Source organism: Ursus arctos, unplaced genomic scaffold (assembly GCF_023065955.2).
Source record: "Ursus arctos isolate Adak ecotype North America unplaced genomic scaffold, UrsArc2.0 scaffold_5, whole genome shotgun sequence".
Classification (NCBI taxonomy): Eukaryota; Metazoa; Chordata; class Mammalia; order Carnivora; family Ursidae; genus Ursus; species Ursus arctos.
Genome location: NW_026623067.1, coordinates 26695830 through 26711641, shown reverse-complemented (window position 1 = coordinate 26711641; position 15812 = coordinate 26695830). Strand labels below are relative to the sequence as shown.

The following is a 15812-nucleotide window of genomic DNA, read 5'->3' as shown; positions in this document are numbered from 1 at the left end:
GATATTGGCCCAAATTTCAAGATCCTGTCAGTGTGTCTTGCACAATATTATGAACTGCTGCACACAAAGATAATCAAGACGCAATTACATTTTTTTCCTGTGGCTGATGCCAGTCTTGATAGAATATAAATACACAAAGTATAAGTCTAGGGTTTCTATAAAAGTTTAACACTAAAATATTGATGAAATGTCCAAGACTTTCATAAGGCAACTTGTGAATGCTCCTTTTCATTTCGAGGAGGAGGAGCTCACGATGAATTATGTCTACTCGATCTGTGCATCGAAGGAGCAAATTAGACATAAGGCTCATAGAAGTTCTGCTAGTGGCTGTTGCAAAAGAGCTGATGAAAGGTAAATGGACATCCCCCAATTTCTTCACTGTAATGATGCTTTTTGGTTTTATGTGGTATTCTTGGTACCTAGAATAGCACCTAGCAGAGAGGAGGGCACTGAAAGCATGAATGAATGAATGATGAATGAATGAATGAATTTAATGAATAAAGTATAAACAGGAGTCAAATATGTGGATTTGAAAGATTTTTAAAATTAAAAAATTTTTTTTAAAAAAAAATCTTGGATCTAGTAAGACCACTTTTGAGTCTAGCAAGATTTGGAATTGGTAAATAGGACAAATAAAAATCTGTTGAAAAATAGATACTTCGAGTCATGAGTTTTTCAAGAATTAGTCATTTTCATGTACCATGAGACAGTTGTGCATCCATTATGTACCTTAAATTACCCTAAAAATACTTGTCTTTTTTGTTTTTTGTAAGTTCGGGGGGGGGGTGCTTTGACTTTGTTAATTTGAAATAGGGCAAGTTTTGCAACTTTTATGGGCATTTTAGGTTTTTCTTTCTTATTCTCAGCCAATTTTGTTTGATCTGCTTATTGGAAATGTTTTTCATTAATTGATTTCTCATAATTTTTCAGGCATCAGTCAATGCTCAAGTGGCAAAATTGTTGCAAAAGTTGTCATCTCTTACCTCATTTATTTATTTATTTTAAAGATTTGTTTATCTATTTCAGAGAGAGAAAGAGAGTGAGGGGAGGGGCAGAGGGAGAGAGAGAATCTCAAGGAGACTCCTTGCTGAGAGTAGAGCCCAACAAGGGGCTCGATCCCACAACCCTGAGATCATGACCTGATTCGAAATCAAGAGTCAGCCACTTAACCAACTGAGCCACCCAGGTGCCCCTTACCTCATGCATTTATAAGCTTTGTATATTCTAGGATGATTTTACTTTTTTTTTGGACATATCATCTGATCACTTTATCTGCTTTCAAAAGTACTTTTAAATTCATTTTCACCCAGTGATGCCAACTATATCTACTAAGTATGATCTCACTCTTACAATTATCACTTTTATATTTTAGCAAAACCTTCTATTAGGAACGAAGAAATGGCCAACTTTTGGTTAACTATTCCTGAAAGCGTCATTAAGTTTTTAAATTTCATTTTAACACTGAAATATGAAATAAAAAGTTGAGAAATATATGCCTCTGTCATTTTTCATCCATCTACTTTATTCACTGTTCTAACTAAAGCAGTAAGCAGGTAGGTAGTATTGGTCCTTTAGTTTGACTTTTTATTGTAAAGATAAAGCAGGTTTTACTAATAGCAAGTTTAACACTGAAGTCTAGAAACACTAACTTTTGAATAGCTTTTCAGTTTGACTGATTTATTCTTTTTACCAAGCAACTTCCAACTGGTCCTCCATGCTGCCCCCAATTCTGTCAAAAAACAAATCAGAGTATCACACCTCTATATTTAAAAGGTTTTTTAAAGATTCATTTATTTATTTTAGAGAGAGAGCAAGAGTGGGGGTGAAGGAGGGGAGGGGCAAAGGGAGAGAGAATCTCAAGCAGACTCTATGCTGAGCACGGAGCCCAACACTGGGCTCAATCTCCCGACCATGAGATCATGACCTGAGCCAAAACCAAGAGTCAGACACTTAACTGACTGCGCCACCCAGGTGCCCCTATACTTAAAAGTTTTTGAGAGCTTTCTTTTTCAGTAAAGTCCAAACTGGCATTCTTTCATTCAAGATAATCTCCATCTAGCCTTACCACCCAGAAAGTTCTCACATGTATGAATCATTTCTATATATCACCTGAACGGTACTTGCTACCTGACTTTCCCAGTTATCCTTCAAAAGCAAATGCTACTTCCTCTTAGAAGCTCTCCCAGGCCAATCTACACATCCCTCCTTGTTCCCATCCTCCTGGTGCATCCTGAGAATAGATGACGTGGACTTTTTCAGACTAGAAAGGCATGCTATTTTATTCACCATTTTCTTATTCATGTCTCTACCAGCTGGTGAATTCCTTCATGTCAAAACAATACATTGTTCACCTCTACATGTTCCTGCTACATATGAGGGGCTCCATAACATTTCTTGCCTACTGATTGAATGAATGAATGAATGACCCATGGGAAAGACAAAGCTCAGAATATGTAAATCGTTGGTTTGGATTTCGAAATATTTTTCTCAATATATAGAGGAAGAAATGGAAGGTCGAGATTGTCCCATTTAATTGTTAAACTATACCACTGCGAAGGAAAATCCCAGAGTTGAAACAAAATGACTACACTACTACGGATTATAAATATAGAAAAATAATGAAAGCTTTGCTGGAGAAATATGTGGTTCAATTAGAGAAAAAATTTTTGTTGTTTTGTAAGAGAATTCTATGGATACTTTCAAGGGCTTAATTAGTTGTTATTCTGTAAATTCATTGAAAGGTGAAGGCCTTCTTTTCCCTGGCATTCCTGTATTCTCAGTAAGTGGCTCTGCTCTGACATGGCTACATGTAGTCATGACCTACTATTCATCTCAGCTACAGACACAGTGAAATGACTGTGAGCATACATTGGAAGCAGCAAGGGGATGGTCCAGGATGGGCTGCAAGTCAGGCAACAGAAGTAACAACGGAAGGTACAGGAGTCAGGGGTAAAGGAACAATGGAATAAACCTCTCAATGACAATGTTTTATTATGCTAAGAAGAACACTTGAGCCCCCATGGCTGAAAAGCACAATTCCTAGGGTACACTGTGTATGCTGGTATAGGGACCCATCTCAGCAAACTACACCAGAAAAACAATGTCTGGGAACCCCAGTAATTAGCAGATTATTATAGTCTACAGTAACTACAGGACTGCTCTGTTTCAATGTGTTCATGAAGTGTAATATAAATACAAGCTAGAAAAGGGAAAGAATATATTATAAGGGAATTGAAAATATATGTTTGAAATACAGACAAAAGCAAAAAGAAGGGGCTCGTATAATTTTAAGATTTAATTCTGAGAAGCAACTAAGGTCTCTGATGGTCTTTGATGAAGGTCACAAGGTGACTACAAGTAAAAGAACGTTTCAATGGACCCCAAATGTACGTAAGTGTCTGTACATTCCCTAAATAGGGCAAGGAAATGAAAAGCACAGGTGGGCATAAATACACACGAAGTATAATGTTAAGAATAAATAAATAAATGACATTAACATTAAATATTAAACATTAATGTTAAATAGTATACATTAATATTAAAATAATATTATTTCTAACATTAATATTAAAGTAATTACAGGTTTCATGGTGAATATCACCTCTGCTTTTAAAAGCAAATGCTGATAACTCTTTATGGGCAATTTGCACCAGAGAAGCTAAAGGTATTTGAATTTAAGGCGTGAGCTCTAAAGTCTGCAGGGCCACAGGCCCAATTTACAACATTCTGTTTAATCTCTTTCCTTCTTCCATTCTTGCTCTTTTTAAAATGTCATTTCCCTTTTGCTTTTATTATAAATCCTCTTCCTTGACACCTTTTTTAAAATTTCAAAATCTCTAATAGCAATATCTTCACTTTATCATAAATAATGGAAACTACAGATAGCAGAAAGCAATCCAGTTTAAGCTTACCCCATCACACTGAATACATTCATTTCTTTCTTAGGAAGAATCAGTTCCTATAAACTGTATCACTGTCATTTGTTCAAGGTGTTAAACTCTCTAATCATTTCATTTAAAAAGGAAAACTAAAACCTAATGGATTTAAACTGCCCATGAAGACCATCTCAGTTGAAGAATCTGTGGAGGATGGAAATGGTTTCCTGCAGAGATTATATTTTTTCCTGCCCTGCTAATTTTCAAGGGTCTATGATTCATTTCTGTAATTCCCTCGGGTCAACATGTAAGCCTCACTAAGTGTTTGAAATTCAAACCATTACATAAGCTTCCTGTCAACTTATTTCTCTCTCTGCAATAATTTATGCTCTCATTAAATATCTAGTTAATGATGTGTTGGGACCTAAGTAAAAATATCCTTTAGTCTTCCCACTAAAAACTGCACAGAAACCTCGGGTGGAACCAACGCTGCACATCCTTCATCTGATACGTGTTTGTTACCTGAGGCTGCGGGTCGTCTTTCCACGTAGCCATCCCACCTCCTCAACTTGACTATAAACGCCTTGAAAGCAAAGCCCGCGTCTTGCTCTAGTCTTCCCCTGCACTCATCCCGGATCCCACTTCTCTCCACATCTGTAAGAATATAACAGATGCTCAATAAATGGTGGTTAACTGAGCTAGATCAAAACGTGGGGCTACAGGGCATTGAACACTCACATCATGGTGGGCATTGATCTGAGAGATTGAAGGGCGATCAGGGATTGCACCCTGTGACTCAGAGGCAGTTCACATGAGTCCAGAGGCTTGAGGTGAGAGATTGATAACTAAGGGTAGGATGGGAAACAAACACCTCAGTTGGGAGCCCGGGTGACTTTGAGAAACCATGCCACCAGGAGACAGCGCATCTGTCCAGGGCCGCTCTGGCTTGGCCGAGTTGCCACTTCATCTAGAAGGCCTATCCATTAATGTACAGAAGAATTTCCCCAACAAGAGAATAGAATCTAACACATGAGCTGTGTTACCCCAGAAGATCTTGCTGTTCTTAGGAAAAACAGAGGAAAACTAATCTGAATCTTACTTAAAGAAAAGCTGAGCCTGGCCTGCAACTGAATGATCCTGACCACAGCATCTTTGTTTGAACCACAGGTCTTTCCTACTGTATCTTTGTTGTTTTTTTGTTTTGGGTTGTTTTTTCTTTTTTCTTTTCTTAGATTTTTATTTATTTATTTAGAGAGAGACAGAGAGAGCATGCAACCAGGGAGAGGGAAAGAGAGAATCTCAAGCAGACTCAGATCTGAGTGCAGAGCCTGAGGTGGGGCCTGATCTCACCACCCTGATATCATGACCTGAGCTGAAATCAAGAGTCCAACACTCAACTGGCTGAGCCACCCAGGCATCCATGTATCTTTGTTTCTTAAAACAAATTTTAATGTGGTAAAAATCTGAGTCTAAACAGGCTTGCTTTCATATTTGTCAAGAACACGTTTGACATCAATGACAGAAAATGTTGCCTATATGGATAAAGGTGGTAAAAAGTGAATTACAAATATTAGGTGTCAGATGAGTCAACAAATAGGAAGTAACATTAAGGGTCGTACACCTTTACATGTATGTGTATGTACAAATGTTAAATATGTACAAATTATAAGTAGGTCAAGTTTAACATAAGAATAGAGATTAAATCTTGATTATGCTCTATGATTCACCTGCTTCATGTGGGTCACATTAAGAGTTACATTTAAGAATAGAGTCAACTAGAAATTCTCTTGGAAATATCCTGAAAAACTCAAAATTATGCATTAGGAGACAAGGAAGTGAATCAATAACTTTATAAAGGGATCCAGAACCTTTTCAAAATGTTTTTTTTAAAGATTTTATTTACTTATTTGACAGAGAGAGAGACAGCCAGCGAGAGAGGGAACACAAGCAGGGGGAGTGGGAGAGGAAGAGGCAGGCTCCCAGTAGAGGAGCCTGATGTGGGGCTTGATCCCAGAACGCTGGGATCACGCCCTGAGCCGAAGGCAGACGCTCAATGACTGTGCCACCCAGGCGACCCCCTTTTCAAAATATTTAAAACAAAATGTCTGCCCAAATCTCTATGCCTATGGCCACTGTGGATTGGAAACAAAAAAAATTATCTCCATGATATAAATGCAGCTGCCAAATCCACACTATTCAGTAGAGCCGAGTCAGAAATGCACAGAGCACTTGGCTCTTTCCCCAGAGCGCCACAATCACACGGAACCAGCTCTGAACTGCTCACAAAGCTCAAGAGAAAGTTTCGAGCCATGTTCTCTTGCTATTAAGGACATATATTTTTTCTACCTGTCCCAGGCCGTTAAATTCTTAGATTCATTTTCTTTAATGATGAGCCAGACTCATGTTCATCATTAAAAAAGAAAGAAGGAAAAACAACCTTAATGAAGACATTTGCCTTAGAAACTGCCACAATCAAAGACAGACCTTTTCAGATGTAATTAAATTTTTTTTCCAAGATAATTTATCCTATTAAAATATGGTAATTTACCATGGTTTCAGGTTATCTGAAACCTTTCTAGGATTGAAAACCGAGGTTAATTTCTTGCTATAAGCAGTATAATTTGAACCTAAGAGAATCAGGGAGCATTTTATATTCATACAAGCATGCAGAACCTAAAAATGTTTATATGGAAGATGCTTAAAGGAATCTGATTGTACCCCTGGAATCTCCATATGCTTTGGTATGGGAGTGCAAAGGGCACTACAGAAAGAATGGAATTGTCCTCCCCCAAACTGATCCCTTTCCCTGGCAGCACCACTGGCTGATAAGGACTTAGGAAGAAAGCCCTTGCAGCGATGTCATTTTTGACAATATCGGTGTGCCCAATTCAAAAATCAGCATGATTGGAGGTTTAATGAGGCACTTTGTTATTCCCCGCAATAAAAAAGGAAAAAATAGAGACAGAGTTCTTCAGGCTTAATTACCACATCTGTTATTAGGCACTTTACCGTGATTGACTGGAGTGTATGTCGGACACAGTGCCAAAAAAGCCTCCCCATAAAAGCAGCTTCCCGCTCGCTGCCTGAATGGCATCGGTCTCTGTTACCACCAAGATTTCCATGGCAAACAAGCAAAGCTTGGCTCACACAAGCCCCTGTGCCAGCTGAAGGCACTTTTTCTTGGTGCCAGTGAAGCTGGTTGCAGGGCCTGGTCGGCTTGCTGTGACTTTTGCTCCTCTCCTTCCTTCCCTCCACCACACTTCCCTGCAGTCCATGACATATGGGACACTGTTGGGGAGGCCCAGGAGCAAGGGGAGGCGATCAGGGGCTGGGCTGTGGTTTTGTTGGGATGCCTACTTGCGGACACTAAAATTGGGGATTATCGTTCAGTCATGCTGCAGGTGGAAAGCATTTCCCAGCTTCTGGGGTCATGATGACATTAAAACACACAGCAAACAGGCAACACCAAGAAGCTGGCTTCTCAGGATCCCAGGCCCTAGGAACAAACCACCAAACTTGCCTTTTAGGAACGTAGCATCTCGTTCTGCAGCGTGCGTGTCAGAGAAACTTACTGCCCTCCTTCCTTGTCCCCAGGAAAGCTCATCATGGATACTTCAGTCTAGGCATGCAGGCAAGTGTGGATCTACTCATGAAACCGCAGCTCCTTTGAAAAGGGTTGCTTTTCTAAAGTATGCCACCGTTCCACTTTTTAAAGGTGCAAAAACCCAGATACCCACAATTCAAGTGACTGTGCAGGCAGGCAGCAGCATGGGGACAGTGACTGGCACAGGCAACCACTCCTCAGACCAGACCCACAGGATAGCCAGGAATGTCAGAGCAACCTCAACCCTGAGCACACGCCAGGTAGGGACACACAATCACCTAAAGTAAACAACAGCCCAGTGCTGCAGAAGTTGTGACACGCAGTGGCAGCAGAAGTCAGAGGAAAACACTACAACACAGATAACCTATAAATACATCCTTATGAAACAGTCAAGTGAAAAGAAGAAGGTCCTGGAAGTGTTCTCTCTCTATGGACTTTGCTTCTTGAGGATGACATTGTATTAAGGGACGATGCACTCCTCAGTTGCTGTTTTCTACCAAGCAATACCTGTGGCGTTTTGGATGCATGGCTTCTGTTAATGGTGATTTGTGCACAGAATATAATCCCAAAATAATAACGAGTAAAGTGTGAGAAATGAACAAGCAGGGAAAGGATTTTCTGAGCGATTAGGAGAGTCTTACCAGCATTTAATAAAAATAAAAGGAACATATGGTGTGGTGTTTTCTAAAAAGGAATGAACATTGATAAAAGCCATTATCGATACACTTAGAGAAATGCCTATGGAACAACTCTTTCAGTCCTTGGGATAGAGACCGGATGCCAGTTCCCTAGAGGTTTGCCTCTAGAGCCTGCCTCATTTTCAGTAATCTTTCCAGCCTGAGGAGTGGAAAAAAAGAGCTTTAGGAAACAGATTTCAGCCTTCTCAGACAAATGGCAGTCCAGTTTGGTGTCATACACTTCCTGCCAGTCATGATTACCAAAGGGCCCTCTCATGTTCCCCAGACTTCTTAAATCTGGCCTTTCTCTCCTTGGCCCGTATAATATACATGATTGAGGCTCTTTTCAAACTAAGCCTTTTCCTCACTCTCTCTTTTTTCTTTATCCACAAATGAGACTTTGTGATCCCTTGAGAAGAGAAGAGAGATGGGTAGAGCACGGCAAAAGTGAAGTCAACCAATTCTGAAATTATATTAAGGCCCTCTGCAAACAAAAAAGAGAGCTATTTCAAAGCAAAATTCCCTCAAAAGAAAAATTTCCATAAGTCATGAATTTTGTGGTATTAGAGAGGAAGGAGCTATATGTTAAAATATTTAAAAGCAAATTGGCAATGATCTCTTGGGTATGATACCAAAAGCACAAGCAACAAAAGAAAAAAAAAAACAGATACATCAGGCTTCGTAAAAATAAAAACCTTTGTGTGTCAAAGGATACTATCAACGGAGTGAAGAGGCAACCCACACAGTGGGAAAACATATTTGCAAATCATATATCTAATAAAAATCCAGAACATTACAAAAAAGACACCTGTACTCAACAACAATAAAAAAAGCAGGCTAATTTAAAAAATGGGCAAAAGAACTTGAACAGATATTTCTTTAAAGAAGCTATAGGAATGGCTAATATACACAGGAAAAGATACTCTGCAACACTAATCATTAGGGGAAGGCAAATCAAAATCACAATGAGACAGCGCAGCACTCCCATTAGTATTGCTATTATCAAAACACAAAACAAACAAAACCCCCAAAATGACAAGTGTTGGGGAGGATGTGGAGAACTTGGAACCCTGTGCTTTGCTGGTGAACAAACAGCTGCTGTGGAAAACAGTATGGCGCTTCCTCAAAAAATTAAAACATGGAATTACCACATGATGCCACAATTCTACTTGCGGGCATATAGTCAAAAAGAATGGAAAGCAAGGACTCGAACAGATTTGTACATCAAGGTTCACGGCAGCATTATTCCTAATACCTCCAAAGTGGAAACAACACAAATGTCTATTAATGGATAAATGGATAAATAAAATGTGGCATATACATATGGTACGATATTATGGCGCCTTAAAAAGGAAGGAGATTCTGACGTGATGCAACATGGATGGACCTTGAAGACATCATGCTAAGTGAACTAAGTCAAAACAACAAACATTGTGGGGCGCCTGGTTGGCTCAGTGGGTTAAGCCAATGACTCTTGATTTCCGCTCAGGCCATGATCTCAGGGCTGTGAGATGGAGCCCATGGTGGGCTCCATGTTGGGGGTGTTTGGGGAATCTCAAGTTTGCTTGAGATTCTGCCTCTCCTTCTGCTCCTTGCCCTGCTCACACTCTTTCAAAATAAATAAATAAAATCTTAAAAAAAAAAAGACAAATATTGTATAATTCTATTTATTTGAGGTATCTAGAGTGGTCGGCTTCACAGAGTCAGAAAATGGAAATGTGGTTGACAGGGGTAGGAGGCAAAGGGGAAAATGGAAAGTTGCTGTCTACTGGGTACAGAGTTTCAGTTTGAGATGATGAAAAAGTTCTGGAGACAGAGGGTGGTGAGGGTTGCACACCGTGTGAATATACTTAATGCTTATGAGAACCCTACACTTGAAAATGGTTACATGTTAATTTAGCAGAAAGAAAGAAAGAAAGAAAGAAAGAAAGAAAGAAAGAAAGAAAGAAAGAGAAAGAAAGAAAGAAAAAGAAAAGAAAGAAAGAAAAATGATATCTAGAGGAAGCCAAGTTCTAAGGAGTAACGGATGTCTGCCCAAGAGATAGGGGACTCCTGTTTGCTTCTTTTTATTACCCATCTGCATGATTAAAACAAACATTCACACGTTCTTCCACAGCTCATGCACGGACCTGTAATCTGGTAGCGGGAACCCGAGGCAAATGTCAGCAAGCGTAATAACAACAGTGTAATCCTCTGTTGGCCCCAGACCCATCACCGCCTCCTCCCAGGGCCAGAATATCATCTCTCTTGCTCCCCCAGAGAGCTGTAACACAGACAATTCCTCCAGAACCCAGATCCAGAAACCCAAACAGCGCCATCTGACTTCATCTCTCAACTTGAAGCAAACGGAAACCAAAGGGCATGAAACATTTCAAAGCCACCGTGCCAGGTCAGAATTCTGGCTCTCTGCTCCTTGCTGGCCCGAATTCTGAATCGATTGTTTGACTTGGAACAAAGGCACGTAGGGGGCTGGCTGGACTTGTGCGCGCTTCTTACTTTCCTAGAGGAGTTCTAAGGAATTTGAGGTTTTGGAGGAACTTGCCTTCCTCTATTTTAATTCTGAATTCTTCACCTTGGATTTTCTGGGTCACAACAAAATTGCCTTGCTTTGGGGTTTGAGTCTCCCATCCCTCTCACTGCTAATGAAGTTAGAGTTACACAAAACAATGCCTTCTTGAGTACAGAATGCAGCTCTCAATCCCCCCTGGCAGGTAGTCCTGCGGACCAGTTGTTATTTATAATACCTATAGGGAGAAAAGGGCTTAAAAGATCAAGTCACACTGCACTTCCCCACAAAGCAGGCCACAGCTGTACCCCGGCTTCTGAGCAACTGCTCTGGAGGAGACAGCAAGACCTCTGTTGTCCTGCAGGGTCCGCTCAGGTCACCGCATGTGGCACGGATTAGAGAGTCCCGGGTCCTCTATTGCCCAGCCGGGCAGAACACTCCCCAGCCAAGGCTCTGTGCCATCACCTGACTCTATTCAGGGTCTCTTGGGGAACAGGAGCAGATACCAGACTTCACGAAATGTGTAAAAGCTAATGGTTTTCCTTTCTTTCTGTCTTTCTCTCTTTTTTCCTCTTTCTTTCTCTCTCTTTTTCTTTCTTTCTTTTTAATTTGCATGTTAAGTTTTAAAAAGAAAGAGAGAACAATTCATTTTTACCCATTTTCCCAAATATCTCTCATAATGGAATGGAAGCAAATGTATCCACAGGAGAAGGTCTGGACTTGGTCTGAAGTTAGCTCACTTGTGAGACTTCCCTGAAGTTACACTTTAAGAGGCAAGAGTCCCACACGTTGGTCTCAGGCTGTGCCGCAACCAGGTGCCGACACAGACGAAGAGCCCGCAGACACACAGCTATCCCAAAGCTCGTCCTCAGCTCCTGCAGTCCATAGAAGGGAGGAGAAAGGGTCAGCTCTCTCCATCACACAGTTGTGCTTTCTTGCATTTGGTGTCTCAGTGGCCACGCCAGGTGGCTGCTCCAGTGAAATCGTGGCTCTGCTCGAGGGGTGGTGGGCCATGAGCCCTCACGGTGCAGGGACGCTGAAGGGAATCCATTTTAGAAAGCTCTGTTCCCATTTCAAGGTGAAAGTTCATTATTCTCTGAATTTTGTCCCAGGCCCCAAAGACCTGTAACACCTAAGAGCCAGATCCCAAATATGGTCGAGCACACTAGCTTCAAAGAAACCTTGGCTGTTGCTGGCATCAAGACCCCGACCTTCAGTAATTCATGGAGTAACACCTATCGTTCCCCTGACACTCACCTTTGATTAGACCCTACTGTGGAGGCCTGGAGCACCATGTACCCTAGATCCTTCTCTAATATAAACCCCGAACCCCAAGCAGGGACAAGACTCATTCTCCTTTCCTTTCTGAGTCTCCCAGACACCCCGTCTGCTGTTCTCTACCTGTCCCTGACACTATTCAATCAACTCTGTTTCCATTTTCTCTGGCTCGCATCTGCTTTCCATCCTGCATGAAGCCAAGGACCCTCTTGGCTGGTCTTGGGGGACCCCCCCCCGGGTTCCCAGACCCAGCCTGCCTGCATCACTCACCTACCTTATTCTCACCTGCCCACTCAGCAGCACCCACACACTCCAGACATGGCCCCAGAGACTTCCTAGTCAAGTTCCTGCAGTTGGAACAGGCCTTTCTAATTTCCTCATCTTACAAATAAGGAAACATACACAAAAGAGTTTTTTTTTAGCTGCCGATGATCAAACCCAGGAACAGCTAGATCTCCAGACAAGATCTTTAGCCTCCAGATGAAACACTCATTCCACCACTCAGCGCTACCTAATAGACTTTTATAGGGGGGAGGGGAGTATTCTTCCTCACTCAAGAAACATTTATTTGTTTCACTGAGGAGCACACAAAAAAAATTTAAAAATTTAATGGATTAGTGACACTGACCTTAATGTCTGCATCACTTTTAATGCTTTTCATCGGCACCAGGGTTAGAAAACACAAACATTTACCTCACACTGATACAACTCTAAAAGTGGGCAGCTACACTCGTGGGTAGTGCCAAAATTTCATACTTGGGGGATTCTACCAACCTCCCACAACTCAGCATAAAGCACACTGAAGGTAAAACTTGACTGAATCAGGGACACCTGGGTGGCTCAGTCAGTTAAGCATCTGCCTTTGGCTCAGGTCATGATCTCAGGGTCCTGGGACTGAGCCCCGAGTCAGGCTCCCTGCCCAGGGGGGGGTCTTCTTCTCCCTCTGCCTCTGCCTCTGTGCGCGCTCTCTCTCTCAAATAAAATCTTAAAAAAAAAAAACACACAAAAACACAAAAACCAACCCACAAAACTTGAACTGAATCAATGGAGTGAAACTTCCCAAAAGTTGCTTTCTCCTTAAGTCATTTTCTTCATCTGGACTTCTTTCCTCTAACCGTGATCCCCCCACTGGGCCCTCAGGGATTCATCTGAGGTCTGACACCAACTGCCCACAAGCATCTTCACTTTCCCTAGCTGCTCAACTGCCAACAAAGGCTGGGCCATAAAAGAATGGGTGGAACAACCACTACACACAGTTTCTTTTCTGTGGGCACAGGGCCACAGCCAGCCAGAGGCCTGGTCATTTCCCCACGTCTCAGGGAGCATGCCGTGGAAGAAATGGCCACAGTATACACTGAAGGGGGTTTGCTCTGCCTGGGGTCTGACTTGTGATGGATTCAACTTCTAAACAGAGATTGGGAAGCTGCTTTTGTTTTAAAAAACAGGTTCTTAGAAGTCAATGACAAAACTTGCTGGCTTCCACAGTTCTTTCCTTCCTCACTGACACTTTGTTCTGAAAATCTGCCTGTCAGGCCTTGGTTGCCCTCCTTATCAGTAGTGGAGCCTGACACACTCACCACAGAGAAAAGAGAGAGGACATGTCAGCCCTTAACACATAAAAACACTGTAGTCTCCCATATGTGCCAGTGAATGAATCTACACACCACTGGACCCTAATTTCGTGGTTCCATTTTTACAAATAGTTACAACCTGGCCAAAAAAATGAAAAAATGCTCTTCCAAATTCTCTGGCTAGACAGGAGTTTCCTTAGGTCAAGCTATGAGAAATCCTTCTTGGATAGAGAGTTAGTATCGCTCTGTCTGCACACCTGAACTCTGGGCAAATTGAGAAAGATCAGAGTTTGGTCCTCTAGGGAGAGAGCTACACAGAAGCACATGTTTGAAATTCTAAAAGCAAATTTAGGGGATCGCTTTCAGAAGATCTCTGGACTTCATAACAACACAATATCCTCAACCAAAGACAGTTACACTGGGAGGTGACAAATGGACCCAGTGGGTTAGCTTCTGGGATGATCACGATCATAAAAATCAAACTCTACAGAAGTGACGGGCTACGGGGAGGCCCTCTGGATGGTCCCCAGAGGCCGCACAAACAAAACTACAAAGCATCATTGACATACTGCCTTGAAAAAAAGGCAAGGATTTTTTTCCCCCCAGCCCTGGCTTGGCAGAGCTCCATACATCATAAGCTTTTTTGTTTTTGCTTTTGAACGGCAGAAGAAAAGTGCCTTTGCTCCAGGCGGGTCTTCACCAAAATAAAAGTAGACCATCTGGCCAGCTCTCCTGAGAAACCCTCTGCACCTGAATCCATGGCTGGACTCAGATGCAATCACGGTCCTTCCTGGAGGAGGACCTCCCCTCCTTGGTGTGAGGAACCATTTCGCCTCTCCTAGCTGAGGTGAGGGGCTGCCTTGCTGGCAAGGCCTCCGTTACTCACCCTCTTTCATAGTCTCTCCCCTTCAGTCCTGTTGCATTCTATGAAAGAGTAGCTAGGGAGTCAATGGCTCAAAACCCGAAAATCCAAAAGAGAAACTGCGAGCTCTTCCTTGCTTCCTGTCCTCCCGACAAGAGTTTACACTCCCCATTGATTATTTCACCACTCATAAGCACCTCCACTAGAGGAAAGATCAGGTGTCTTGGGGAAGTTTTAATCAAGCAGTGATGTTCCCGTGCGGTCTTGCTGGTATATGGCAGGTGACAAAGTCAAGATTATCCATTGGAGTGAAGATTACGACTGTGGGTCGGGTTCAATTTTTCATGTGATTCTTATATCCCTGTAGTTCTGAATAATCTTGACATTAATCAGGCCCACAAAGATTTAAGTTCTTAGTCTATTTTTCTTTTTTAAAGAAGAAAATAGAAAAAGTCAGCATGTCCTGGTCTACTCAGACTGCCTTAACAAAACACCACAGACTGAATAACTTAACAGAAATGTATTTCTCACAGTGGTGCAGGCTGGGAAGTTCAAGGAGAAGGTGCTGGCCAGTTCAGTTTCTGGTGAGAGCTCCCCTCCTGACTCACAGATGGCCTCCTCCCTGTGTTCTTAGAGGATGGAAAGAACGAGCTCTGATGTCTCTTCTTCCTCTTCCTATAAGGCCATCAGCTCTATTGGATTAGGGCCCCACATTATGACCCCATTTAGCCTTTATCGCCTCCTTACAGGCCCTATGTCCAAATATGGTCACATTGAGATAGGGCTTCCATATATGGATTTTGGGAGATACAATTCAGTCCACACAGATTGACCATTTGGGGACCGAAAGGTAATGAATAGAGGTCCTATGGGCTCAAGGAGCTTAAATGCTAGAATCCATTTATTCTAGAAATAGAAGGGCCCTCAAGGTTTATGCACTCTCTTCCCAGAAGTTCCAAGGATTCCTTCCAGACGCACTCCAAAAATGTGCCTCCTGAAGAGGTGGTTGGCTAGTTCACTCTGCTTTGCAGAAGGAGACACAGAGGCACAGAGATCTGAGGTGGCCTGTGACATATGTGATAAGATAACACAGGGAAATTTAATTCAAACTGCGGCTGAATCTCCAAAGGGAGACTTGAGGTGCTATAGTCTAGAGTGTCAACCACATTCCTCATCACCAGACTCCTAACGCTGACAGGGCAATACCTCTCAGGCCGTTTATAAAGGCTTCTTGATTCAGAATGTAGGAGGAGCACTATCTGAAGCTTGTGCCCAAGCCAAGATCAGGATTGCAGTTTGTTATAGAGAGGAACTTTGTTGTTTTCCTGAAGTATGAAGGCAGAGTTTATACGCTAAGTAATTCGACAAGGTCAACATCCAAAATAGTATGGCATCTCAAAGACCTTACACCTGAGATGCCCCACAGCAGGTCTCTGCAG

The 15812-nt window shown here is 42.0% G+C and overlaps 1 protein-coding gene across 5 annotated transcripts in view; it reads right to left on the bottom strand.

Moving 5' to 3' along the window:
• Window positions 1–15812, bottom strand: part of MEGF10 (multiple EGF like domains 10) — a 343436-nt gene that overhangs the window by 134160 nt on the left and 193464 nt on the right. Inside the window, exon 1 of one of the 5 annotated variants that reach the window (XM_044387361.3) lies at window positions 4398–4551. The exons of 3 other annotated variants lie outside the window; for them this stretch is intronic. In XM_044387361.3, the coding sequence (XP_044243296.2) occupies window positions 4398–4430 (33 nt within the window). In that variant the 5' untranslated portion in view covers window positions 4431–4551. Of the gene's footprint in view, window positions 1–4397; window positions 4552–15812 lie in introns of those variants that run through there. One more of the 5 variants, XM_044387358.3, reaches the window with a different exon arrangement.